The 27,316-nt window shown below is 41.7% G+C and overlaps 1 protein-coding gene across 2 annotated transcripts in view; it reads left to right on the top strand.

Annotated features, from left to right (window-relative positions):
• ehmt1b (euchromatic histone-lysine N-methyltransferase 1b) overlaps window positions 1-24,964 on the top strand; it is a 40,941-nt gene extending 15,977 nt beyond the window's left edge. The window contains exons 1-26 of one of the 2 annotated variants that reach the window (XM_085463198.1): window positions 5,252-5,400; window positions 8,682-8,772; window positions 8,861-9,381; window positions 12,773-13,028; window positions 13,145-13,293; window positions 13,748-13,900; window positions 14,051-14,122; window positions 14,275-14,377; window positions 15,518-15,631; window positions 16,195-16,472; window positions 17,209-17,441; window positions 17,523-17,735; window positions 17,817-17,899; window positions 18,436-18,542; window positions 18,704-18,826; window positions 18,912-19,013; window positions 20,289-20,393; window positions 20,490-20,644; window positions 20,740-20,910; window positions 21,022-21,166; window positions 21,924-22,001; window positions 22,155-22,270; window positions 22,421-22,507; window positions 23,174-23,252; window positions 23,393-23,562; window positions 24,371-24,964. In XM_085463198.1, coding sequence (XP_085319324.1) covers window positions 5,377-5,400; window positions 8,682-8,772; window positions 8,861-9,381; window positions 12,773-13,028; window positions 13,145-13,293; window positions 13,748-13,900; window positions 14,051-14,122; window positions 14,275-14,377; window positions 15,518-15,631; window positions 16,195-16,472; window positions 17,209-17,441; window positions 17,523-17,735; window positions 17,817-17,899; window positions 18,436-18,542; window positions 18,704-18,826; window positions 18,912-19,013; window positions 20,289-20,393; window positions 20,490-20,644; window positions 20,740-20,910; window positions 21,022-21,166; window positions 21,924-22,001; window positions 22,155-22,270; window positions 22,421-22,507; window positions 23,174-23,252; window positions 23,393-23,562; window positions 24,371-24,560 — 3,918 coding nt within the window. In that variant the 5' untranslated portion in view covers window positions 5,252-5,376 and the 3' untranslated portion in view covers window positions 24,561-24,964. Of the gene's footprint in view, window positions 1-5,251; window positions 5,401-8,681; window positions 8,773-8,860; window positions 9,382-12,772; window positions 13,029-13,144; window positions 13,294-13,747; window positions 13,901-14,050; window positions 14,123-14,274; window positions 14,378-15,517; window positions 15,632-16,194; window positions 16,473-17,208; window positions 17,442-17,522; window positions 17,736-17,816; window positions 17,900-18,435; window positions 18,543-18,703; window positions 18,827-18,911; window positions 19,014-20,288; window positions 20,394-20,489; window positions 20,645-20,739; window positions 20,911-21,021; window positions 21,167-21,923; window positions 22,002-22,154; window positions 22,271-22,420; window positions 22,508-23,173; window positions 23,253-23,392; window positions 23,563-24,370 lie in introns of those variants that run through there. The other variant, XM_085463199.1, reaches the window with a different exon arrangement.
• Window positions 24,965-27,316: the final 2,352 nt, after the last annotated feature.

Raw genomic sequence — 27,316 nt, forward strand, 5'->3', positions numbered from 1 at the left:
TTATCATTTTTGCCATAATCGAGCAGCCCTAATACGCACACAATATGGTAATATTATGTCGAAGCACAGTACGTATCACTCCGCGAGGCGCCTGCCTAATATAGCCGTAATGCTCCGACAATCCATCAAGCGGTGCGGGTTTGTAGCTTAGCAAAGTCGTACTAAGACATTTGACAGATTTTCGAGTGCCGTGTACGACATAAAATCGTTTCGAGGTCAGTAAACAAAAACAGAATTCATACATAAGGCACACAGGATTATAAGGAGCACTGTCGACTTTCAGAAAAATCAAAGGATTGATTTTTAAGTGTGCCGTATTTTCCAAACAACACGGCAATAACGACAGCCCGCTAGCATGCTCTACCAAAAATAGTGCTTTGTTGTGTATCTGATGGACGAAAGCCAGACCAGTTCCACACCACTGAAGTTGCAGCATTTTTACAAACCAATTCTGATTCATCAGTTTCAAACAGCTGAGTCATGGTTTGCGATACATGTGGCAAAAAAGTGCTCCAAGAGTGAGGCGTTGTGGCTATACTTTCCCAACCTTGAGACCTCAGAATTAGGGAGACATTCAAAGGGGCTGTTGGGGGGGGGGGTTGATAAATACATTTTACAGTGTTTATTTATCGGATAAAATACGTTAAATGTCACCGTTATTATTAGCCGGTCCAGAAACAGCGGGGGTGTCCAAATTCAGAGGCTGCTTCCACCTGAGGACCCGCCCTTCACGGTCTAAAGAAAGCCAGGTAGTACGTCATGAGTTCCCTCGGTGGAGTGAAACTCAGCCATCTGCTCCTTGCTATCTAAAATATAACCGGGCGCTGGCGTAAACTCTCGACCGTCTCACACTTTCTTTAATTAGTTTTCTGTTTGATGTTTATTCGGCTGTGTGAAAACCCCGGAGGAACCCTCCCGAGGGATTAATAAAGTTAAATTTAATTTAATCTAATCTAATAACTTTAATCTTAGCCAAACCGATTTACTCACGAACAAATAAAACACTGAAAAAGCCAAACAATAACATTTTTAAGTTATCAAAGTGACTTGTATATCATGTTTAACCCGAGTAGCGAAAGACCGCGGGGGTTTGAAAACGATGTGTCGATCGGCTCAGATATTTGAAGTTTACACAGCTACATTCTCATCTGAAAACATGTTAAAAGTTGGGTTTTTTTGCGACCCAGAAAGAGAAATAAGAGTAATATTAAAACTAAGTAGCTGCCGCCATTGTTGGAAACTGGAATTGGCTGGGCCGCGCTATGAATTCTGCGATATGGTTTTTCAATTTTGTTGTCCAGGTGGAAATTCGGGAGAATGGTGGCTCCGGGATTCTCGGATTCTTATTAAGTGATAAGAACAAGTAATCTGATGTCCTGCAATCATTATGACGCTATAATTTGAGATACAAAGAATAAAATACGGTTTTTGGATAAAGTATCGGTATCGGATCAGTATCGTCGATACCCGCCTGAAAATTACTTGGTATCGGATCGGAAAGGAAATCAGTGGTATCGCACATGACTACTTGAAATTCCGTCTCCACCGTTGCTTGACACTGCGTGTATAGAGCAGGTAGTGCAACAATAGAAAAATAGTTGCGGGACGGCACTCTGTAGCGTTTGTCTAGGGTGTTGATCATTTTCCTAAATCCCTCGTTTTGCACGGTGTTGATGGGAGCCATATCTTTGGTCAGGTGATAAGTGATAGCCTCCGTAATTTCTTTGTGCCTGCGGGAGTTCGACGGGTATAGGGAAGCGCTGTATAAGGTTCCTGTTATTGATGTTTGGGTGGTTGACAGGGACGGATTTTCTCCTGTCACTTTCTCGTCATCCCTGACGTGCTCTCCGTTGTTTTTTCCCTGCTAATTTTAGCATCACACGGCACAGCTTCTGTATCACGTGGTATAAGGCTCCGCCCTTGTCATTTGTTGAGCAGGAACAGTGAGCGCTTGTTTTCATGCAGATTACGTCCCGGATCAAAATGCGGTACAATCGTCGTCGTCGACATCTTTGAGATTGTCTTTATTATTTCTCACATGACTCTGTTTTACTTAACATTAGGGATGGGTATCGTTTAGGTTTTATCCGATACCGGTGCCAAACCGGTACTTTTGAAACGGTGACTGTGCTTAAACGGTGCTCAAACCGGTGCTTAAACAAATTGCACACGAACAACATTAAGCTACTCACCCAGAGAAGAACGGCTGCTGCTGCCATCATCATCCGTCATCATTTCTGCTACACTGGCAGGGCTAGGGGCCAGGACTGTACTCCTCGGGTTCTTGGGGGGATGTTGCTAACTCCGGGTCCGATAACAGGCACCACATCTGCAGTAGATGTGCTCAGTGTGAGGTCTCGCAGCAAGCTATCAAATACGGTGCATTTTTCGGCTTTCAAAAAAACACTATGCGTTGCCAGGAGTTTCATCAGATTCGAGGTGTTTCAGTACAGCCAGACTTTTTACCTCTTCGCCTTGGGCATTTTTAATCTGTAGCTCTGCTCTAAAAGAACATACGTACCTGGGCCCGCCTACTATCCTTGGAAAGGTAAAATGATCGGCTAAAATCCAAAGCGTATGACATCTCAGGGGGGAAAAGCACCAAAATGTGCACTGCTTTTCGGTCTGGTCACTACCGTTTATGTCAGAACCGGTACCCATCCCTAGTTAACATTTGCTCAATGTAAATGATTTGGGCTTAGCAGTCTCTTTTTAGGGTTACTAGGGTTTAGTAACTATGGGGTCTTTTCAAAAACACATTTTTCTAATAATAGATAATAATAGATTTATCCTGGATAGCTTTTTAAGGGTTTCTAGGAGCCAACAATTAGATTACCCCTCTAATATTTTTTTAGGGGTCCCTTTATACTCCTAGAAAAGCTTAGACACTTTGGGAAATGGACGTGGAGCATCTGAGGGTGTGTAGCTGTGTGTTATCATCAGAACTTTGGCAGCACATCCTCTGTGTTGGGTCTGTATGAATCAAGTTTGTTCCATCAATGCTCAGTCAGATTGAGATATGAAGCTTTTTTTTATTTTTTTTATTTTTATTTTAGTCCACATTGATGCCTTGGGTTTTATTATTTGTAGTTTTTGGAGTGTGGAGTGTGGTGGAGTGTTTGTTTTGCTGGCCTACACACGTGTTCATCAGGGAGAGCTGTTGGCAAGTGAGGTTGTCTGGTCCCACTGAATAACAAATTGAATTTTTGCTTCAAATGCTAATCTCTACAAGATATGACAAAAATGGGTGTCTCCCAGGCCTACTTCTGCTGTCATTGTCCATGCAAACTACAGGCAGTATCTTCAAAGAAAATCACAAGGAAGGTTTTGATGCAGCAACCTTTTTGCAATCAATTTAACTTGGTTGCAGACAGCAAACACTTGCGACCAATCGGGGAACACACATTTTTCCTGAGCCACCAGTGGTTGTAAGGGATCACCAACTGGTCTTGAGACCTTATGCTTGTCATTCTCACCATTGTGAGTGGTTTCAAATGACAAAAGCGACGTCACATCCGCTGGTGTAAGTCGTCCTTTAGTGTTGTTTCAGCTGGTTGCACATTTAAGTTAAATTATAGCAGGTGCAGTTATTTTCAAAATGGACATGTTTCAGGCATGGCTGTGTGAGCATGTCCACCTCTGCAAGCATACATGACACAACGAACATGGGAGGACAGAAATCGTGGAGAGAGATTACTGCAGCAGTGCCGAGTAATTTCACGAGTACAAATGGATGTGGCTGTGTGATGACGTCACCTGATCAGCGCACAAAGCCATTGTGGCGAGCATAAATGGATCATTAAGCCGATGTTATTTGAGAGCATGTTTTGGCTGGTGAGCGATCTTTGAAGAATAGCTGAATAGCTCCTTGTGAAAGAGTACTTCTTAAAAAATATTTTTATTTTTTATTATCATCAGGGACTCACTGAGCTTTTTAGGAGGGGCACAAATGCACTTATATAATGGAAATGGGAGTGCTTGATTTGGAGCAGGAAAAGGAGAGCTTTGTAGAGAAAATTAATACAGAGAGAGTAATAATTATGTCCTGATTATTTGGCTGTCATAATTTAGAAGCCAGAATTAAAATGAACATTCATGAAATATAAAGTATAATGCTTTCTGTTAGAACTGCTTGTTTTCTCCTTTTTATTCATAATAACTTGAGTATTTTCATGTTTTAGACACCCAAGATGTCAGAAAGGTATGCCTCCCAACCTGCTTCCATTGTCATTGTCTTGGGCATGTTGCATAGCTCACATGTCAGGATTAGCTTGTTATTGTTTAGCTGTGAAACAGTATAAGCTGTAGCATTTCTACATCTGCATTCCTACCTGTCCAGGAAGTCTCCCAATGAACTAACCTGTTTTTATGTTTTTGATTTTTTTATTAATTGTGAGTTAATTGTTGGCAGAAATGCTAAAATAAAATGTCAGGGTTCGTTGATATACTTCCTCTTGATGTCATTTTTTTTATTGGATAGATGATTCAATTCATTGATCACATTAAAACAAAGTACGACAAAGACGACAAAAACAACGATGGAAAACCTTTGTACTGACATGTTATGCTAAGTTTGATTGATCTCGTAGGCTGATATCTTCAGGTCCTTTTGTGCTTTCCTTTCTAAGTGTTTCCAGGCTTCTTTAATGGCTGCTCAGCCTATAACTTAATATCTGTTTCATGAGCCTGGCAGGCCATGTTTAGTGGTGTTTGTTGGCCTTGAGCTGAGTGGAGACAAAAGATACTCCTGTTGAGAGGTTCAAAAAGTGGCCTGCTGTCTATGAAGAAAAGCAGTTTGGTTTTGGGCCTCATTTCTTGTACCTCCTCCTTCCTTCTCTCCATTGCTCCACCTGAAACGGCAGTGCCTGCATACTGTCGAGGCTTTTTGGAACTTAAAAATCCTTTACTGACGAGAAGATTTATTATTTTTGTATGAAACGATGAAAGGAATTACAAAATATGTATAAATAGAATAAGTGAATTTGGCATGAATACAGGAATATAAAATCGTCTGTACGTGCTGGTTGTTCAGGCTTTTTCCTCTTATTCTTGTTGGGTATGCAGCCTTTGGGTGGTGATTTGGGTCTTCGTTGGCAGTGGGGGTCTTCCAGTTTGGGGGGGAGAATGGAGTGGTGTTACAGTTGGAAATGACTGAGCATGCTCTGTGGAGACCCTCTGACAGAGAGGACCGACAGAGGGAGCCACCAGGTCACATGACCGGCGAGGTGAATGTGCATGCGGGGAAAGAAAAGGAAAGGAGGAACAATCTGTTCGACAGATCCTCGCGCTCTCCCTCTCTGTCCTCCCTCATTCTCTCTCTCTCTCAAACACACACTCTCCCTCACTCACTCCTTCTCTGCCGCCTTCTTCTCCTCAATGGAGGCCATGAGAAGAAAGCAGGTATGATGCTTCCTGGAGGCACAAGAGAAACGACATGTTAGCTTTGTATTCTTCACCCTTAGTTGGCTTTTAGTGGTCTGAGGAGATGCATAGTCTTTCTTCCCAGTTCCTTTTAGACCAAGTTACTACCAATTAGTTTCAGCTCTTGCTGTCTTCTCTTTGAGAAGGTTTCTGTTTTTGTTTTTTCTTTCTTTCTTTCTTTTGTTTTTGTTTTGTTTTGTTTTTTTTAATTTAAGACGTGCTCCTCGAGCTGCTCATCTGTCAGTAATTCTAATCTGTCAGATTTCTCTGGATTCCTGAAATCGAAAACTAGATCTTAAAGGAGAGAGGATTTGTTTGTGCGTTTTTTGTGTGTGTGGTAGCAGAGAGATGTGATTATGGCATGGATGGATCCTGTGACTGGAGACGGCTCCCTTTGAATTAGAGCAATCACTTCATGACAAATGTCAATCTCAATATGGGAAGATAAGCGTGACCTCCTGAAGATCTTGAAATTTACCTGATTTTTCTAAAGTGAGGTACAGCCACCTTTTTTTGGTTATACCTTTATCTTTAATCCCTTCTCTTCTCTACTCTCTCAGTGGTCAGTATGTAGTAATGAGGTCACTGTGGCCCTTGTCTAGGCTACAGTATGTTCAGATATATACTGCAGATGCTGTTTATTAATTTAGAGGAAGTACATTGGGGTGTGATGTGAGCTATGTTTACCAGCTGCTGGATTCTGACTCGGGGTCATTGGTTCATTTGCACAATGTGTCCCATGGCGGGTTAATTATTGACATATTCATAAAGGTTAGCTGAAATTTTATGCCAAGTCAATTATTATTTTTATTTTTTTTAAGGCTATCTTTGCCTTTTTATCTAGACAGTGGACAGCTGGGAAACGACAGGAAATGAGCTAGAAGAGAGGCTGCATGACAGACCACCCAGACTATTCAAACTGAGGGTTTTTTGCAATTACAGTCTGCAGCTTCAATCCCTAAACCACCTGGAAAAAGAGCTTTGTCAGATTTCTTTAGCACAGTGTCAGGCTGTTACTGTGAAGTGGTAGCAAGTTAAATGTCAGGGTGATCTGTACGATTGGGCATTTTTTTTAGGATTTTTTTATTAGCATGTAATGGGGGCGGGGGTACTTTTATGTAAGCAGATCACAGCAGAGAACAGGTTTTGCAAATTGGTTCTTCATTCTTGAGGGATCAGGGTTCATTATTGTTTTATCTCATCTGGGTACTTAGGTACTCGGTACTTAGTGCCAGCCCCGGCAGCCTGATAGCTGCCTGTGTAATGTGTTTGTGGTTTGGTAGCTCTCTCTGACTTGTTTTCAGGTCTCTTTCAGCAGATCTAAAGATAGGTCACATCAGCACCTGCCTTGTCACATAAGAGGTTCACATTAAGTTGTATGGACAGGAAAGGCTGATCCTTTATAGTGCTATGAGCTTCTTTCTAATATTTATAGTGTAATATCACTAGTAACTCAACCACTGGGGCCTTCTTTGTGCACTCATAGTTGCAGCTTAGGCTCTGATTAGCTCTCACAGCCTTGGTTTCAGCTTTGGAGCTTCTTTCAGCAGCCTCCATATTCCCATCTATGAGTTTCCAGACCCCTTCAGTCCCCATCTAGTGGAAAACTGCTGCAATGGCTGCGCTGTGTCAGTAAACAATCTGGTTGCGAAATGGCGGCGATCTGCAGACAGCCTTCTCTGCTTCCCTCCCTCCCCCTTCTCCTGTCTCCACTGTGTATGTTCCACTTTTCACCACTAGGGGGAGGGCTGAGGCTTGTGTGTTTTTTGTGTAACTGGCTTTCTTCAAACCATTGGGGGGGGGGAGGGAGGGGAACTAAAAGATTCTTCTTCTCTTGACGCTCACAAGTGTTCACTAGATTCCCCCATGTTGATCATACACCAAAGAGGGTTGTCCCAGACTAGATGTTCTTTGGGGACAAACCCTCACAGACCAGTCCTTGGCCTGGACTTGTTGCTAATTGATTAGGTTCATGTTTGGCTCAGGAGCATGAACAGGGACGTGTTTCCTGACGGTTTATTTAGTTGGAGTCTCGGTTGTAAGCAGATCAGGACTCACACAGTCTGACTGTCTGAGCCATTGAGGAGAGGCTTTAGAGTAACTGACTGAATCCATTAGCTTATAGTGGCCTTATTCTCTCTCAGGTCTTTTGATTGGCTTTGTGTGAGAAGAAAATGTGTCCTCTGCTTTCCTTCATAAAGGTTAACTGATATTTTATGCAAAGTGTATTTTTTTTTTTTTTTGGATAGGCTTTGCCTTTTATCTGGATGGTGGACACTTGGGAAGCAAACAGGGAGAAAGGATGCATGGCAGACCACTCAGACTATATTTGATTGGCTTAATGTGAGAAGAAAATGAGTCCTCTGCTTTCCTGGGGCAATTGGCTTCAGTACCTGACTTACTTCTCATCAGATATGACCTCTCACCACTGATCAGCACGTGTCTGTCCCTAAATATGCCCTAAATGAGTCTTAAGAGGTTAGGGAAAGTGTAAACCTTTATTTTCTGCGCTGGTTCTGTGTAATTCCTCAAGGTTGAACTGGCCTAGATTGACTAAATGTTGATATTTGAGCTGAAAGAGAAGGCTTTGCAACAAAGTAGACCTTAATAGTAAGCATGAGAGTGAAGTCACGATGATTTTTCCTTCAAGGCCTCCTGTTTCCTTTGGGCCTGTTTTTCCAGAGTGAGCATGAAGATGAAGGTCTGCTCCGGAGGAAGAGTCTTTATGTTTCCTGCTGTTATCTCTGAGATGTAAAGACGGTCGATGGGTGATTTGGTTTTCTTTTGAAGCTGTGGCAGGCGTCTGTTGCTCCACTGGTTAGTTGTAGCATATAAGGAGAGAAGCCGGAGACAATGAGAGTGCATAGTGGTGGCCCCCAATCTCTTGGCTGGCTCTACAGTATTCCTGACACTGATACATTACTGAAAAGCACAAATAAAAAGGGATTTTACACAGGATTAGGTGCATCGAAGGATGATGGTTTAATTCAGAGATATGCCTGCTTAGGCCTGGATCACAAATGTGGCTTTGAGAAGCTAAAACCAGACTTTTTGGGGTATTTCTATCAAGAAATATGTCTTTACACTCACTTTTCAGATAGTCTTAGGCTTTAGGAACACCTGGGGGGCCTATTTTTAGACACATTACAAACTAAGCAGCCACTTGATAATGTTATCCACAAAAAATGTATTTAATAAAGCTTAATTTAACAGTTTCCCTCACATGTACTTTTTTTGTTTTTTGTTTTTCTTTAAATCAGCCCGCTGGTCTAGCCAAGAGCTGCGTGGATAAAGGTGGATCCACAAAGAAAGAGGGACTAGATCCAGGAAGCAATGGAGAAGAGAAGTCAGGTATTTGTCTAAATATGCTTGAACGTATTTTATTTGTGTAAATGATGGGTTTACATTGTGATTTAATTTGTCTTGTTTGAATGCGAAGATGGGGACAAAGAGGTAGCAGACAGACTGGCCTTTTCCCCTGCAGCAGAGGTGATGCTGAACGGCACCGAGAGCGACGACACAAGCCACAAGGACCTGACAACAGGAAATAACAAGACTGTACTGTTGTTAAATGAAAATGGCACGTCTGACACGGAGCCACCGCATGGTTCTGTTACTGGAAGCAATGGATTCATTCTCACTAAGCAGCAGCAGCCGGAGCAGGAAGGCAGCGCTGCAGCGGCACCAGGTTTGGGAGTTTCCCCTCACAGGACTAACTGGTTGCCCTCGGGCTCACCGACAGGGGGGCATGCAGCCAAAACCCTCCCTGCCTCGGCATCTGGGAGTGCACAGAGTTCAGGTGCACTAAGGACTGCCCCCAGTACAGGGACAAAGCCGGGGCAGGGGACACCAGACACTAAAAATGGCCCCAGTTTATCTCCTTCCCCGGTTCCAGCGCCAGTCACCGTACACAGAGCGCGCAAGACCATGTCCAGACCTGCTGTCAGCCCTGCACAAAAGGTGAACCATGACCAAGAGCAAGGGATTATCATGTTTGCTTTAGATTTGTTTTTTTTCAACACCTTAAGGAATAAAAATAGTTGAAGGCCAAATTGGAAAAATCTGTAAGTCAGAAATGCCCTTACAATATACAACAGGTTTATCCCTGCAGCAACTCTTATAGTAATACAGCTTATATTGCCCTGTATGCAATTTCAATAGCAGTTTCATAGTTAGGGTACTATTAAACTGCTAGAGGCTTGCATTATGCTTTATATCAGCAGCTCTATCATACATCAACACAGGAGTTCTCAGATTCCCAGCTGGCAAAGAGGGAGATGCTAAAAACGTAGGAAAAGATGAGATGTTCTGCAGAAAACATCCTCCTCATACATTTTGTTTCCTGTTTGAACTTTTTCCATTTCTGTTCCAGTGCTGAAGCGTGGTCATTTCTGAGTATCCACACCTTAGCATTTGGGTGCCTCACACTTGAGTGTGAATGGTTACAAAGCTGTGTTAAAGTAGTAGTTCATGCATGCTGCAACACATCAACCCTAACCCTGATGTTAGAGCTTACAGGGTTAATCTGCGACTATAAAGGCAGGTATTAGAAGCAATTTGACCACAACCACATTTCCTCTGAGTAATGGTGTGTTATTCATTTCATCCCAAGGGTGTTGGGTGACCTTGAGGTCAGTGACTATGTAGGCCAGCCCAATTGTCTTTTCTTGTTTCTTGTGGTTTTTGCCTTCATTTGACTAGGCAAATCATAAAGAACAATTTCTTTATAGATCTGGCTTTGCGAATGTGTATTTTGTCCTGATGAACCAGAAAAACGGCTTCCCCAAACTCAAAGCTGCAAGCTGTCGAAACAGAATTATATAATTGTGTACTCGAGTGCATGACTGCTTCCTTTTTAGACCTGTGGCTCTTTTCACAAAAGGATCTTATCTTGCCTTTGTTACCTGAAATGTCACTAAAAGTTCCTACCTCCTAAGAACTGTTTACAAAGGTGCTGACAGGAACATTTAATAAGGAGCAGAGTGGAAATGGAAGAGATTGGGACCTTTGTGGAACTTTGCTTTTGAAAAGATTGTCATTAAAACGAAGATGGGTGGAAGGAAGAACTTGCCACCATTGAAACACCTCATGTGGGTGCACATTTCTCAATAAGAATAATTACCTGCAGCACTAGTGCAAACTACAACAAATGTAATGGGTCCCCTTGGTGAAAAGTGAATCTTTTAATTGGAAAGCAGACATGGGGCACACAAGTTCTTCACTCTGAGGTTCATCGAGCCAGCTGCTCAACAGGCGGCTTCTCTAATCTAATATGAAGGCAGATGATAAACGATACGACTGAACAAGATTTTAACAAGAGCAAATTATAGCAAACACAGGGATCAATGGTAAAAGTGCAGTAAAAGTTAAGCCTGCATTCTTGGCCAGCATCTGGTGACTAGTTTTATACAGCCTCAGTTCCTTGTCCTGTGACCTCAGTAAAAACCTTGAAGAATTTATGGCTTCAGTCAGTAGTTTCAGGCTGTTTAAAACACCCTAATTTGATTAAATTGCAGTCATTATTGAAATAAGAGGATTATCCAGGGTGTGCTCTTTGGCTACTGGGCGTGCTGTGACCATCAGTTTCACAGTCAGATCCAGCCCCTAGTTTCAGTTTCAAAAAGCCAAGATGGCTGACAGCTGAAGGCTTCACAGGCTTCACTAACTCTTGGATTTGTGACACTGATATTGTGCTCGGACATGTAAAACCACTTTATATTTCTTACAGTCAGTATTTTCATGAAGTTTACCTGGTTTAGCAAGTGACCCATAAGCTGGAAGCCTACTGCAGAAGCCCAGGCTCAAGTCAGCCCTAAGCTATTTACTGCTTGTCATTTCCTGTCTGCCACTCACTTGGTAAAGGATAAAAGAATAAATTAAATCTTTATTTATTTATTTTAAAAGAGCAAGAGATTGACAGAGAAAGAATTGTTTTTAGCTGCTCCCTTCCACTACTGGCTTGTTTTACACAGCGACAGCATTACTGCATAAGGAAGTTCAAATAAAATCTGTGCACATTATCTTCTGCATCTTTGAATAAAACTTAGGATATTTCTTAATAAAATAGCTGCAGGCTGGAATTAGCCATCCTGGCTCTCTAGCAGGAATAGCTGCAGCCTGCAGAGGGGAGTCTAGAGAGTGGGCGCATCATTTACTCCACTATATTTGTTTACACACTTTAGATACTCAGTTATAGATACAGATTAACTAGCTAGCAGTATATAAGGAAATGTGTTTGTGCAAAAGTTCGAGCAACTACTCATTGCTTTATGTTTTCAGGAAAATGAAAGGGAGGTTCAGTGATGAATAGAAACATGCGCAAATATAAAATGAATATAAGGCAAAAACAGTTAAATGACCACCTTCCTTTTTCAACACACGTTGGCCTCTCTTAGAAAACCTTCTAGTAAGGAATAACTCTCTAGGCTTCTTAAGGGCCATTCAAAGTTCCTTTCTTGATGTCGGCAGCCTTTTTGTTATTTCCTGTCGCATTGATCCCACACTGCTTCAGTAATGTTGAGGTTCAGGCGTTGGGGAGGCCAGTCCATGGCTGATAGCGTTCTATTGCAGTCTGTATTTTCATGCTGAAAAAATGAAGCTGTTGCCAGTTAGAAGCTTTGCAGATGGTAATGAATGGTGGTTCAAAATCTGATGGTACTCTCCCAACACCACTGGCTGAAATGAAGCCCCAGGCAATGATGGAGCCTTCGTGTATTTGAGTCTTCTTACTTGGAAATATTTAATTGAATGGTTGTAAAACCGTAGCTCACTATGTGGACATTACAACACTAAAAATGTTGGCTTTATTTTACTTAGTGTGTGTATATTTAGGTTTTATTTAAAAAATAAAATAAAATTGGGCCTTGTTTACTTTCCTTATTCTGCCATAAATATACTGTTACAATCATATGCTTATATTAAGCATATCCAAAGTTTCAGATAATGAAGTCACTCTTTGTAGCTCAATTGGTTTACTTCTACAAACTCAAGTTTGAGGGAGTTTTTTCTGTTCTTGGCTCTTTATGATGTCAGTGCGTGCAGATTTCACTTATGTTGACATCTCAGAGCCACAGCTCTGACTGTGAGCACAGGTTTAAAGTTAGGAGACAGAGGATGAGCTGATCAGCTGAACCAGGGCTTAGTATACGATAAATATGGATTATTTTGTACTTGAATCATGCTAAGCTGCTCTAAAGGAGTCCATGAATAGAGTGGGGGTGGGGGGGTCCTGGAGCTGGAACAAATCCATTTGAATGGAAATTGGTTTTAAAAACAAGAAAATAAAACAAGAACTAACCATGAGGAAACCTTTTGTAACACATTGATCCTAAATGCTTTTGCCACTCTGCAGCTTCTTAACAGGGAATTAAGGGAAGCAAAGAGTGCCAAAATGGAGTCTCATGTTGCACCCGACCTGCAGAAATCCTCACCGCAGTCACCCTCTCAGAACCACCTACCTCAGAGTCCACCAGATACGCCATCTTCAGCACAAACTGCATCATCAGCTTCACCAGCACCTGTTCCTCCACCACAGCCACCTCCAGCTCCTGCAGAACGGGCAGCTCCTTCGGCTTCTCCTGCTCCTGTCCAAGCCAAGCTCCAGCTAGGTTAGACTGACTCCAGCGACACATCACAAAAGCTAATGCACTAAAAATTGGAGCAGAGTGTAATGTTTGTCTGCGGTAACACTCTGCTGTAAATGTGGTGTTCTCTTGTGCTCTAGGCTCTTACTCAGGAGCGCTGTCATCCCGTAAGAAGAAGAGGCGAATGGGAATGTACAGCTTGGTTCCCAAGAAGAAAACCAAAGTGCTAAAGCAGAGAACTGTGCTGGAAATGTTTAAGGAACTACAACAGACTGCCAAGAGTCCAGAGGTCTGAGCTTCTCATCTTTTCAAAAATTTGCAAAATTAAAAGAAAGCGTAACACGTATTCATTTAGCCTCTCGAGGCACATCTCATACATTCAGTGTTTCAGTCTTATGCTTCTCATGCACTTTCTGCACTTGAATGTTGAAAAAATTGCCACATGTGGAATAAATTATTCCAATCATTGTCCACTGAGACATAGACAATTAAAAATCGTCATATATGACCCCAGCTCTATATATTAGATGTGCTATTGCATTTTTGAGAACAGAACATATTTCAATCAACGTCTCCGACAACTTTTCCTAGTTTTTTTTTTTTTTTTTTTAAACAGACCAGGACTGTTGGTATGGTAAGGTTAATGGGAAGTTGTTCAGGTTCATTTATGACCTCGGAAATGCTGAGGTGCTGCTGTTAAGATATGACATTACATCCACTTTTTTCCATTTGTTGTCTTGCAGGCTAAAGAGGTGGCCAGCATAAATGGGGAGAAAGTGGGAAATGCATCTGAGGATGAAGAGTCAGAAGATCTGGAGTCTGAAGAGGAGGAACAACAGCAGCCATCAGAAGAACCGGAAAGTGCTGCGCAGGAACCCTCTGAATCCATCGCTCAGGTTGGAGAATAAAAGTTGTTTCCTTCTCTTGAAACCTTGTGTGGTTGTTTCTTTGTGGGAACTCTGAATAACTGTGAATGCAATGCATTGCAGTGAAAGTCTTATGTGTTAAATGCTACTGATGAATTCTGTTTGCTTTTCCTGGTGGAGGTGAAAGACGAGCAGGAGTCTGAAGAATCTGGAGAGGAAGAGTTGGAGGAGGAAGGCACTGAATCTGACTTGGTAAGACCGCTTGCCACCACTTCTCCAACTGCATCTCATACCACCTCTTTTAGCTAAAAATGGAAGAGAATTGATGTTTTGTTTTGGGGGTTTTTCTTGTTTCTCTCTGTTGTTTAAAATCATCCCTGTGGCCAAACTCTCACCTGCATCAGAGCACAGAGTCGAGTCTGAAGAAAAAATTGAAAAAGAAAACAAAAGCAGACAGCGCATGGCTCCGGCCCTCCAGGAAACGAAAAAGGAGGATGAAGTCCAAAGGTGATCGCTGTTCCTCTATATGCACATCCACCCAATCACCTATCTCAATATTCTCAGGCTGACTGATGCTATTTCTTGAGAGAAACATGTTGCAAGTGGATGACAGAAAGTAATTCTCTGAAACCGACATTAACCCCAGAAACTAAAACTATGTACTGCTGGGTAAATGTTCAGCAGTGAACTGATTTTAGCCACCTAATAGATTCAGTATCGGTTTATACACTGGCTTTATTTAGATTCTTTTCTAAATAAACTTTTCACCTCTTTACCTGCTGCCAGACTGACAGAAACAGTCCTTTTAGTTCAAAAACATGTGAATTGTTTGTGTGCTGCTCACCTTGATTGGTGAGTTTATTTCTCGACTTCAGACTTAAGATCTGAACTGCACATTCACAAAATAAACAATAAACAAAGCTCTCAATTGTTGCAGCAGCTCTGTGTCTGTCTCCTTGATTCAGGTTCCTTTTTTAGAGGGAGCTTGAAATCCCATGTGAGAGGTGGAGATAGCTTTACTGGCAATATTGCCTCATTTTATATCTCTTAATCCAACCCTAGGCTACGTCTCCAGCTGTTTGGTAGCAAAAAATACATATGTATCTGGTGGCGGGCAGTATTTTTCAGTATACATGCACGCAGGATTACAGCACACAGTTAAGTTAGCTTATTTTGGCAGAAATCTGTATTTTCTGGCCATTTTTGACAATTTAATTTTAAAAGTATATTATATTTGTGTAAATAGTTGCTCAGTTAATAAAATGAGCTTTAAAAATGTATATAATCACAGTGCTGGTGATCTTCTGGGTAAAAATTGGTTTCTAAAAATGTGAGTTTAAGCGTCTGCTAAACCCTAAAATCTGTCTGAGACTCTACAGGGTGGCTTTGGCTTTTATTGACTAAAATGACAAAAGTCAGATTGCAAGCTGACTAAAACTTCAGATCCACATTGGTCTGAAAACATGGCACAGTTCAAACCCAGCGCCCAGTTGGGCGCTGGGTTTGAACTGTGCAGAAGTGTACATAGTTTGTACACTTCTGCAGCTGCTTTGAACTAAAGGAAAAATGCCATAATTATATCTTGTCTGAACATTTTTCACCAAGGCTCTTCCTTAAGTATTTTCTTATCCTTCGTCTTTCTCACAGAGCCGGAGGTGGCTGTTCAGCCTCAGGCTCCAACTCCAGCCGAACCCCATGATCACAAGGAGTACACGCAGATTGTCCCACCTGTCAGCCTCAGCATGCCTTCACCCAGCAAAGGTGAGATTCAGTCTAGTTCAGTCACTCCAGTTACCAGAGGTAAGGCCTCAGACACAGATTGGCTCCACCTGCCTGTGCCACAAAACCCATCGAAGCATCTACACGCCTAACTTCAGTATCCAGGTGAATGAGTTACTAAAAAAAAAAAAAGAAACACCACCCAAAAGTGTGTTCATAGCAGGCTGTAAACATGCTTATTTCTGCTGTGAAGTTGGTTGTTAATATGGTTGCTGGATCTTTTTTTTTTTTTTTTTTCTTCCCTTCCCTTCATGTCAATCAGGAGCTGTTATAGTGCACACGTTCAAAGCAATGGAGCCACAAAGTTTTAAAAGCCAAAATGCTACAGAACTGAGAGAGTGGTGAAAATTGAGTATTCGATTTTAATTTGCAAGTTTTACACCCAAAATTACAAAAAAAAATCCAATGAACCTCCAAAGGGCTTCTGTGATATTTGGGTGATAAAGGGTTAAATGTCTTGTTTTGTTGATTTGAATAAATAGTTTTCTATTCCTGGTGAGACCAATGTGGTTGATTTCATTGGCCACGCTCTTTTCTTTCTTCAGACACTTCAGGGTTGGCGGTTGAGGAGGCTCAGGAGCTTCCGCTCTGCAGTTGCCGCATGGAGACCCCCAAGAGTCGAGAAATTCTCATTCTGGCAGACAGGAAGTGCATGGCCACAGAGAGTGTAGATGGACAGCTGACTCGCTGCCAGGACGCTGTAGTGAAACATGAAATGATGCGTCCTTCCAACTCCGTTCAGCTACTCGTTCTGTGCGAGGACCATCGCAACGGCATGGTGAAGCACCAGTGCTGTCCGGGCTGCGGCTTCTTCTGCAGAGCGGTGGGTGAAAACTGCGTGCCAATCAGTTTGAGGTCTCTGGCTGCAGTTTAACTTGCAGCTACTGTCACAAATGGAACAATTTACACAGATGAAACACTTGCATGGTAAATGGCTCTGCATTTACTCTGAAGATTGAAGAAGCTGCACTAATCTCAGTTCTTTGGGGTTAATGACGCTTTCACACAGGACACAGCATGTGATGCGTTTGCCATTTCTCAATGAAGCCATTGAGGTTTTCTGTTTTCTCTGGCTCCTTTACTCATACCTCAAGGCCTTTTAATAGATCTGTGGAGCTTCTATAAGGAACGTGTAACTCATCTAATATGTTTATACACACAGTACGTTCACAGATACATAAGACCACACAGTTTGTGCTTGACAGTCTTGACTAAACACTTTCCTAATTTGTGCCTCAGATTTCTAAGTGTGAGTCCTGGATGACACTTGGATGTCAGTTAGTCTTTTTACTCATTAAGTACACGTCGTGATTCAGTATCGTGAAGAACTAACTTTATCAGGAGAAACTTGAAGTAATTCATTATAGCGGACTCTCACATCATTCACCATTCTTTTTTGGCAGATGTTGGTTGTAGGGCTCTTCCTCCTTTGGGCTCTTATGAGTGAATATTGTAGGTTTACAGAAGCAACCTAGACACTGTTTTCGTGTGAGACATGGTCAGAGGACATGTGCTTTGTGAATGTTTGTTTACAGAGACTGTTTGTTGTTCCTGCACAGGGGACCTTCATGGAGTGCCAACCAGATGTGAACATCTCTCACCGTTTCCATCACGCTTGTGCCTCAGTGCTGAAAGGTCAAAGCTTCTGTCCTCACTGCGGAGAAGAGGCCAGCAAGGCCAAGGAGGTCACCGTTGCCAAGGCTGACACCACCTCCACCGTGCCCCCTGCTCTTGAACATGGGCCAGCCACGCCTGGAGCCCTCGAGGGCCGAGCAGACACGACCACTGGCAGGTAAAAATGCAACTTTGGAACTATTTTGTTTGTTTATTACAAAATGCCGAACTTAAACTTTTGTTCTCACTTGTTTTCTAGCTCCTCTTGTTTAACTGTGGGGGCTGAAGTCAGTGGCCGGGCTGACAGTTCGCTGCCTGTTCGTTCTGCACATGGATTCGACACATCTGCTGTTCCTGGGTCCTCCAGGGCTGCCCCCCTGCAGGCTGTGATGGCAACAACAGCCCTGTGTACACTCACTCCAGGACCCAGAGAAACTCTAGAGAGCATCCTGGTGGCTCTCGACACAGAAAAGTAAGTAAACCCACCTTAATTCACCTAAAAGACCACGATCCATTTACAAGCTAATTCATTTTTTTGTGTCTGTTTGATCAGACCCAAGAAACTGCGCTTCCACCCTAAACAACTTTACCTCTCTGCCAAGCAAGGAGAACTGAAGAAGGTCCTGCTCATGTTGGGTACGTAAATCCCATTCAGGCTCTGTCATCTGCACTCATTTTCATTTTTCACCTTGTAGTGATGTCTGCCAAAACTAGTTTTGCTTCTTCCAGGAAGCTGGTGTAATTTTCATGACCCTCAAATTTTATTATGAATAATTTTACCACATGCATTTGGTAGCATTAGACAAACACAGAAAACTTACAAAGTCCTTGACCCCCAGCCTAAATACACAGTCCACACACTGTATACAATTTCAGCCCATCTGTCACCACAAGCTGGCAACTTCTTGTCACGTGCATCCAACATGTGACAAGAAGTTGCCGACTTTGATCCAAATACTAATTGTAAAATCACAAATGATGCCATTTTTAAAAAAAAAAAAAAAAAAAAAGAAAAGAAAATTATCCATCAAAACTAGCTCTGCTCTAAGCTGGACAGCTGGCACAGTTTACACAGAAGTGTGTGTCGGGGGGGATTTTTTTTTTTTTCTTTTTTAAACATAAACGTTGGCAGGTATTTTCATGCATCTTCCTCGCCTTCCTTTACCTTCCAGTGGACGGTATTGACCCGAACTTTAAGATGGAATCGCAGAATAAACGCACCCCGCTGCACGCAGCAGCAGAGGGAGGTTACAAAGACATCTGCCACATGCTTGTTCAGGTAACCTTGTGCTTCACATCTCTCTGACGGAAATATTAAACTTTGAGTAACTTTCTGACAAAAACCTTAAAATAAAAATCTCAACCAGAGGTTTATTCTAATATTAATGATTCTGATTTTGTGGAAGCAGTTTTACATTAGCTGTTTGTATGATGTTTCAGGCTGGTGCAAACTTGGACATGTGTGATGAAGATCAGCGGACTCCTCTGATGGAAGCCTGTGAGAACAACCACATGGAGGTGGTCCTGTACCTGCTCAGAGCTGGAGCCAGTGCCATGCACAAGGTAAATATGCACCAGATTTTTCTCTGAGGTTCCCATCTGCCTACTAAAGATCCAGGTCAATAATTAAATCCTCTGCCATTCTCAGGATGTTGAAGGGTTCACGTGCCTCCACCTAGCGGCCAAATCTGGCCATTACAAGATTGTTGAGCACCTTCTGTCCACTGGACTGATTGATATTAACTGCCAGGTTAGTACACTTAAAAATGTCTCTTGTGAAAGAAGGGGAGAGGCTGCAAGATTGAAATGTACAGCTTCAGGATGCAGCACTCTGTCTATGTGTTAACTACAGAGCCATGTGTAGACTAGCTTAGCTTTAACAAGCAGTGAAAAACAGCTATCCTAGTTTATAAGAAAACAAAAAAAAAACATGTGTGCTTTTACTTCAGCTTCCCATAGTCACCCTGTTCCCAGTTGATTTCAACCTTAGCAAAAGGTTGGTTTTCTGGCTGTAGTTTCATGATTGCTTTGTAGATGAGGGGGTATCAAGCTTCTGATCCATGGGCAAAGAAACAGATGGTGTCCAGGTTCCTGAGGGTCCTTAAAAAGTCTCAAATGCATCATTAATCAAAAATGATTGATGCTGGTTGCTTAAATCTGATGGTTTAAGCAGTTCTAACAAGCAACATAGATGAAGTTGTTGTGGATGCTCATGAGTACACATGAAACTTGTCTCAATCCTAGAGAATTTGTACAGTTTTCAAAATTTCATTTTGAGACATTAAAAGTAGAATTTAAAACATAATCCTAAATTTAGCTACATTTGTTGAAACCCTGTAAAAATGTCTTTCCCCATACCTGTTTAAAATACTTCCACACCAGTCTTTTAAGTTTCTTAAAATTTCAGATCTGAGAGATGATAAACAAAGTTTTATATAATAGTAATTCGTGTTAGGATGTACGTTCGTATTCAGTTTATTTATTTATTCAGTGTACTGCCTACAAAGCAAACATTTTGCACTGAGCTAAAATGTTTTGGTTGACTGATGTCCTCTGCACTAAAAATTGTTGCTCTCAAAGCTCAGTAATGAATAATATGTTTCATATGATCTGTAACTTCCATTAAAAAAAATAAATATTCATTGATTTACTTGTTTTCCATTCATGTGACACACTAGGATGGATTTCCAGTGTGTATTTTTACTGTAAAGCACTTTGTAACTGGGCTTAAAAGGTTCTCTGGGAATAATTGATGCATGACGTGCTGCGCTCTGCTGCATGTGTCTTGGATTAAGATGTATGAACTTGCTATATGTAGCATCAGGACAGCTTTGACGTAATGAAGCAGCCTTTCCTTTATTACTACTCTGTACTCAGGAGGACTGAAAATTAAAAGCTGTGCTTTTCTTCTTAGTTGTTGTTGTTTTTGTTTTTTTTTAAAATAGGAATTCCAATATGTAGTTGGATTGATGTTGTTTCAGTATTTCTTCAGCTGATTTTCAAGCCCATTATTAATTTTCCACAGGATGACGGAGGCTGGACGCCCATGATCTGGGCCACAGAGTACAAACATGCAGACCAGGTGAAGCTGCTTCTTACTAAAGGAGCTGACTGCAGCATCAGGGACAAGGTTAGCATAGAAGTCTCTCCACCCCAGGTTTGAAATCCTTTGCAGAAGAATTAAATGTTGGCTAATTGTGGGTTTATTTGGGTTATCTTCATTTAGGAAGAAAACATTTGCCTTCACTGGGCTGCATTCTCTGGCAGTGTGGAGATAACGGAGCTGCTGTTGAACGCTCACTGCAATCTGCAAGCTGTCAACATCCACGGAGACTCTCCTCTACACATTGCTGCTCGGGAGAATCGCCTGGATTGCATCACGTGAGTTGCCAGCCCCACCTACTGGATAATAACGGCGCTAAAAAAAGTCCTTGTTGTCGTAGATAGTCGGTAAAATGTGTTCTTTGTCTCATCAGGCTCCTCCTGTCTCGAGGAGCAGATGTGTTTTTGAAGAACCGCGAGGGAGAAACTCCTCCAGACTGCTGCAGCCACAACTCGAAGGCCTGGGGCGCTCTGCAGGCCAACAGGAAGGAGAGGGATGCCAAAAACATTAGGCTTAGTCAAGCAGAAGAGAAAGCCCTTCACAGGTTAAAGACCAGGCTGGGAGGGATAAAGCATCATAAATAGCGATGTCAAGATTCTGTCCACCTGTTTCTTTCAAATTAAAGCACCTAAACTGTCTCTCTGTCCATTTACAGTGACATAGCTTTAGGGCAAGAGCGAGTTCCCATCCCCTGTGTCAACGCAGTTGACAGTGAACCTTACCCAGATGGCTACAAGTACATCCCCGAAAACTGTGTTACTTCCCCTATGAATATTGACAGGAACATAACACACTTACAGGTGAGCTAAAGGCCATCTGATTAGGCTTTTAACATTACTTAAACCCCAACAACAAACGATAAAGAGACAAACTAAAAGGAAACTGTCTGCATGAAGAACAGCAAGTTCAGATTTACAGAAGAAACCCCTGTCATCAACACAAAGATACTCCTCCTCAACAAAGTTCAAGAAGAAAACTTTTTTCTTTTTACTCAAAAAGTTGCAGATGAATTTGCGTTTCCACTTAGAAGTGATGAAGTTTTGGAGGCGATCCAGATTTGGACCCAGTAATCTATGGAAAATTCTTCACTGTTGCAACATAACACAGAATTCACATCGTAACTTACAATGTACTTGGATCTGTATTTAAGAAAAAATAAATAAAACGATCACGTTGTGAATCCACAAATGCTGGCTCATAACTGCCAAGGGGAGGAAGGGTGCAGCTGAAACCTGGAAACAAGTTACAGCACATTACCAGAACTTCACAGGAAGTCCTGTGATTTCACTCATTTATCTCAGTCCACTTTTTGTTGCTAAGGTTGAAATCCTTTGATTCAGATCACCTAATTTTGCAGACACTTGTGGTCAAAAGTTTACTTTTGGAGTGGATGCATGATCAGACTGTTCCGGCACTTTCTGTTAAATGTTTTAACGTTGTTTGTGTTGCATTTGATCCAAGCCATCAGTAATACAGTGCCATTAGACATTTTAAAAAGAACTATAGGTTTTTCTTTGCATTGTGAAGTGACCTGTATTATTTTCTGCTCTGTTGCAGTACTGTGTTTGTAAGGAAGACTGCTCTGCGAGTATCTGCATGTGTGGACAGCTCAGTCTGCGCTGCTGGTACGACAAGGTAAGAACGGGCAATCTGCGAGTCTGAAAGTGTGCCTACACCTTAATAAAATAAGCTTTACCCAACATTAAATCACTACAGTTTAGTGTAACTACCATCATTGAAACCATCAAGCTCATAGAGAGCACTACATGTGTGTATTGTCCTGTTTAGAGTGGTCGACTTCTACCTGAATTCTGCCGAGAGGAGCCTCCTCTCATCTTTGAGTGTAACCATGCGTGCTCCTGCTGGAGGACCTGCAAGAACCGCGTAGTGCAAAACGGACTCAGGTGATTTAACAAATACAACTCTTAAAGGATTTGTGGCTTTGTAAGCCAGCATGTGTGTATATAACAGAGTTTTGATGTGAACAGCTGCACTACTTGCTGTGTGAAGGTAAAAAAGATGAGTGTTGCTTAAAGATGTTTCTGGTCCTCTAGGACCAGACTCCAGCTGTTCAGGACCAGTAAGAAAGGCTGGGGTGTCCAAGCACTGCAAGACATACCACAAGGGACTTTTGTATGCGAGTAAGTCAAAGACAGCCCAATAACACTTGTTTTGTAGGGATCGATCCTTCAGTGTTTCCCAGCATAATTTATAGTTTGAAAACGAGGAGAATAGTGGCCACGACTTTGTGTTTTATCACTTCTGCTTTCATTTTGGGAAAAATTAAAATGCTATTCTTGCACGTGCAGCTTTATCTTTATCTCCTGCCAGATGGTCCCAAGACTGACCCAAGACGACTGTCAGTAGTCTAAATGCAAGTATTGCACATACAAAACCAGATGTTTGGTTAAGTTTAGTTTTAAACAGGAGCATGGAAGCATCTGAAATATCTGTCTTAGCAAAGGAAGTGGTACATCATGTCTGACCAACACAGAAAGTTATAAATGACTTGAATTTTTTAACTACAGAAGTCAGACTGGACCCTGGCTGAAATCACTGCTTTTCAAAGAGGAATCGGTCATGAATAATGTGCTGCCCCTTGTTTTACGGCCCTTCGGTACACTGCAGTTCGTGCCTTATGTGACTGATTTTCTGAATGTGCTTTAAAAACTCTTCTAGGGACGGGTGTTGCAAACCAGCTTAGGCTGTAAAGTCTGGTGTATTGCACGGTTCATGTCACAAACTTGTGAACAAAAGATGAATATTAAAATGTTCCCGCCCCTCATGGCCCGTCTGTTTTTGAACAGGTATGTCGGTGAGATAATCTCTGAAGCAGAAGCAGAGATGAGGCAAAATGATGCTTACCTGTTCAGTCTGGATGACAAGGTGAAGTAAAAGTGAAGAAAAATTTGAATAGACGTTGGATTGTTTTCTGGTTTTCTTCCTTGTATGCAGAGTTCTTTTAAAAAAATCTTTTAATTTGAGCTTTTCATTTATTTTATTATTCCCCCTTCTGCAAACCACAGGATCTCTATTGCATTGATGCTCGTTTCTATGGAAATATCAGTCGCTTCCTCAACCACATGTGCGAGCCCAACTTGTTCGCTTGTCGAGTGTTCACGAAACACCAGGACCTGCGCTTTCCACACATTGCCTTCTTTGCCAGTGAAAACATCAAAGCTGGAGAGGAGCTTGGGTAAGCTTTAGTTATTTTAATTTATGTTCATCTGTTTTTCTGCAATGTTGTGTTTGTTGTTGTTGTTATAACACAGTCCCCTGTCTTTTTTTGTTTTTGTTTTTTTTGGTCCCCCACCCCTTAGAAAATCTGAACAAATAAAACAAAGGAAAACAAAGTTAAAAAACAACAACGCTGTACAAGACAGCAGAGCAAAATAAATGCGTTTCTGGGGTCTAGTAATGTCATAGTGATGAATTGCTACAGATCAGCACGGCTATTTAGTTCCAACCCTTACGTGTGGGAAATGAGCTGTGGGTGGTGACTGAAAGAGTGACATCATGGATCAGGTGGAAGAAATGAGCTCCTGGTTTGTGGCCACCATGGTACCATTGCCATTTATACTGGCTCTTGAGACATGCCGGACTTGCTGCAGTTTTCTCCTGAATGCAGCATCTCCCTCCCTCAGCAGTTAAGGGCAACAGTGGCATGCAAGAATGAGGCACGGGGCCTTGGGTTGACCCACTGCTTCTCCACATCACAATGAGCTAGCTGATGAAGCTTCCTGGGTGAGAGATCCCAGGACAAACTGGAGAGATTGTGTCTCTGAACTGGTTTTGGAATGTCAGCTGAAGAGCTGAAGGGGATCTGGAGAGCTTTGAATTGACACTGCCACAGTGTCAGTGGCATACCTGAATAAACAGCAGAAAGTGGATGGACAATTTATAAAAAATGCTAACTTTTAACCACTGCTGATTGTATTTGCAAGCAACAAAAGTGGCAGCACTTTTATGTAAACATTTCCTTTCTTCTGTCATCCTCCTCTCAGATTTAACTATGGTGACCACTTCTGGGAAGTCAAAAGCAAGGTGTTCAGCTGTGAATGTGGCTCATCCAAGTGCAGGTACTCCTCAGCGGCAATGGCGTCCCTGCAGGCGGACAGCACACCCGAGGACCAGCAGCAGCCCAGCGCGTCGCCTGACACCAGCTCTTCCAACAGTCCTTCCAGTCCCTCCTAAAAAAACAACAACAAAAAAAACAAAACAAAAACAAAAAAACAACAACAAAAAAACAAACAAACAAACGCTCCACACACTAAGTTTGGCCTCGTGTACTGACGGACACACGGGGACGCCAGTCCACATCCTCTTTAAACTTTCATTGGTGAACTTGTACTGTATCTCCACTTTGGATTGAAACCACGGACCACTGACCTTCGTTGAGAACCTAAAGACGAGATGCACAATCACATCCTGGACTAACCTCCTGCTCTATTATTCCGCCGTATGTAATGTGAACAGCAGGGGGTGATGTCATCACGCACAGTAAACGCCACAGAGACGATAAAACAGTCTTTACATTTCATACTTCACTTTGCTGGAAAGCAGAACTGTGCGTTTTTGTTTTTCCCTTTTTCACCCCCCCCCTTCTTTTTTTTTGTTTTTTTTTTTGTTTGTTTTTTTTGTTTGTTTTGACACGACTGACGATTTTCAGTGGACTTTTACAAAAGTCATCAAAGAATTTGAGGTCACTGATTAAGGGTAATATTGTCTTTTGCAAAGACAGCCCCAGCGCACAGCTGGGTGTTACTTTTCTGACCTTTTCCGTTATTGACCATGAACCATTCCAGCAAAACTAGCTGATAAATATTAAATTATGTTGCCACTTTTTTTGGTGTCATTCATCTTTGAGTGTTTCAAAGGACTTTTCAGACATTTTTCACGACACCTGAAGATGAATTTACTAAAGAGAAAGAAGTGGACTGCTTTTAATTTGCTCCTCAAGTGGTTATAGGTTGTAAAGTGGAACAATGTTAATCCATTCCTCAGCATTGAGGTGTTTCTAGTCTGAATAAATTGGCTGACCTTTTTATTGAGCATGTGTACGGGGTGTGAAACGTGCCGGACGTTTTCGCCGTTCTTGTTGACGAATTGATTTAAAGTGAAAATGAGCAAGGAAAAAAAAAAAGAAAATGGTGCTGACAAAGGTTTTTACTTTTGTTTTCATTTTTATTACCCAAGTGAACATAATTTGTAAAATAAGAGAATGTTTTAAAGTTTTTTTTAAGTTTAATTTTATCTCCAGTTTTCTAATTGTAGTTGCCGTAGTCTATTTTAGTTTCATGATTTTTGCCGACAGAAGCCAACCTGTCATTTTAAATGTTGTTAGTAAAGCAGTGACTGTTGTGCAAAGTCTTGAAAGGTATAGGTGGAAAAAAGGTTATAAAAATGCACTTCCATTATGTTCTGTTACATATTTCTGGACCGTGAACCATCCATCTGATTGGTTGTATCTTTTTCAATAAATTTAATACTAATGCATTTATCCTGTTATGCTTCATTTGTTGGAGTCTGCTTGAATGCATTCCTGAAAATGTGCTAGAACAGAAACTGCTTCCTCGTAGCTTTTACTTTGTCAACCATGAACACATTACTTAAAGAGGTGAAGCCTGCAGGCACTTTGACCCAGCACAAACTGAGTAGCAGCCCAGGTTTGACAGATGGGCTTAAATATTCAGCACCTGAGAGGCTGACGCTTCATACGCAGCCTCCTTTTAATGAGTTGAGATTTTTAAACTTGTTTGTGCCATGAGTTCATTTCTGTAGCGGTTTAGACTGTAAGTACCTAAATCAACTTCTTCTAACAGAGAGCTCTTGCTTTTTGATACAAGGAACAAAATGTTCTGGGCTTTCTGGCCAATCAAGTCTACAAAAGTCATGTAGTTAAACATTATTCAGTGCTCGTGTCTCATGTTTCAGTTCAAATGACCAATGTGTGACCCTTTGTTCACTTCATCTTTGTCGGTATAGCTCTGGGGGGGAGAATCAGCTATAAAAATTGGTGTGCAAAGCTTCATGTGTGATGCCAAAATATACAACCTAATAGACTAAACTAGGCACGATAAAATAGGATCTTCTCTGGGTTTTGTTAGGGCGGTGGGGGGTTGTATATTGTGCGGTTAATGGGAGTTTCTTACATTCATCGAATATTCATCATATTACAGATGAGACAACTAATCCACACATACACATGGGAATCTCCTGTTTACCACATCCCAAGGGGGCTCTACTAGCCATGCTGTCTTGTTGTTTATCCCCAGTCCTGACCCTACTGTCTGAATGTTGGAGCAAAAATCGAGACTCAAATTTGTTTCCAATTTCCAAACAGTGGCACCCAGTTTGGTGGTCTGTTGCTCTTCTGCATACCTAGGTTGTAATTGTTTGTTTGGTTTGTTTCTTCCTATCAGCTTGAAACATCGTGGTCATCCTCTGAACTGCTGCTTATTGGATTTATTTTATTTATTTTTTTCCCTGGCCTTTCTCTGTAAACCCTAAAAATTGTTGTCGGGGGAATATCGCAGCAGATCAGCAGCTTCAGAGATACTGACAAAACCAACAACCATGTCACATTCAAAGTTACCTTTCTTCTACATTCTGATTCTCAGTTTAAACTTCACCAGGCCTTCGTGACCATATCTACATGCATGTCACGCCCATTGGATTGCTGCCATGTTGCAAAGCAGCTTGCAGTGTACATGCAACTGAAACCGTTTAAATAATATTTGTGAAAGGGAGTGAGCAGACCCATCAGTTTCACACCTTTTTCTTAAATTCGGTTATAAATGAAACGAGCGTGGAAGAATACACTCAAACTGTAGCTTTAATAGATTTGTCTTTTGTAAGTAAATCTGCTTAAATGGATAAATGGTCCTCTTTTCAGCTAACAGTGGTTAGTATTTGTAAATAATTCAAAAGTTCATTTTTAGTAGGGTTTC

This window comes from Copadichromis virginalis, linkage group LG7 (genome assembly GCF_057382275.1).
Source record: "Copadichromis virginalis isolate Kocher_CV1m ecotype Utaka linkage group LG7, C_Virginalis_male_GT1.1, whole genome shotgun sequence".
In the NCBI taxonomy this organism is placed as follows: Eukaryota; Metazoa; Chordata; class Actinopteri; order Cichliformes; family Cichlidae; genus Copadichromis; species Copadichromis virginalis.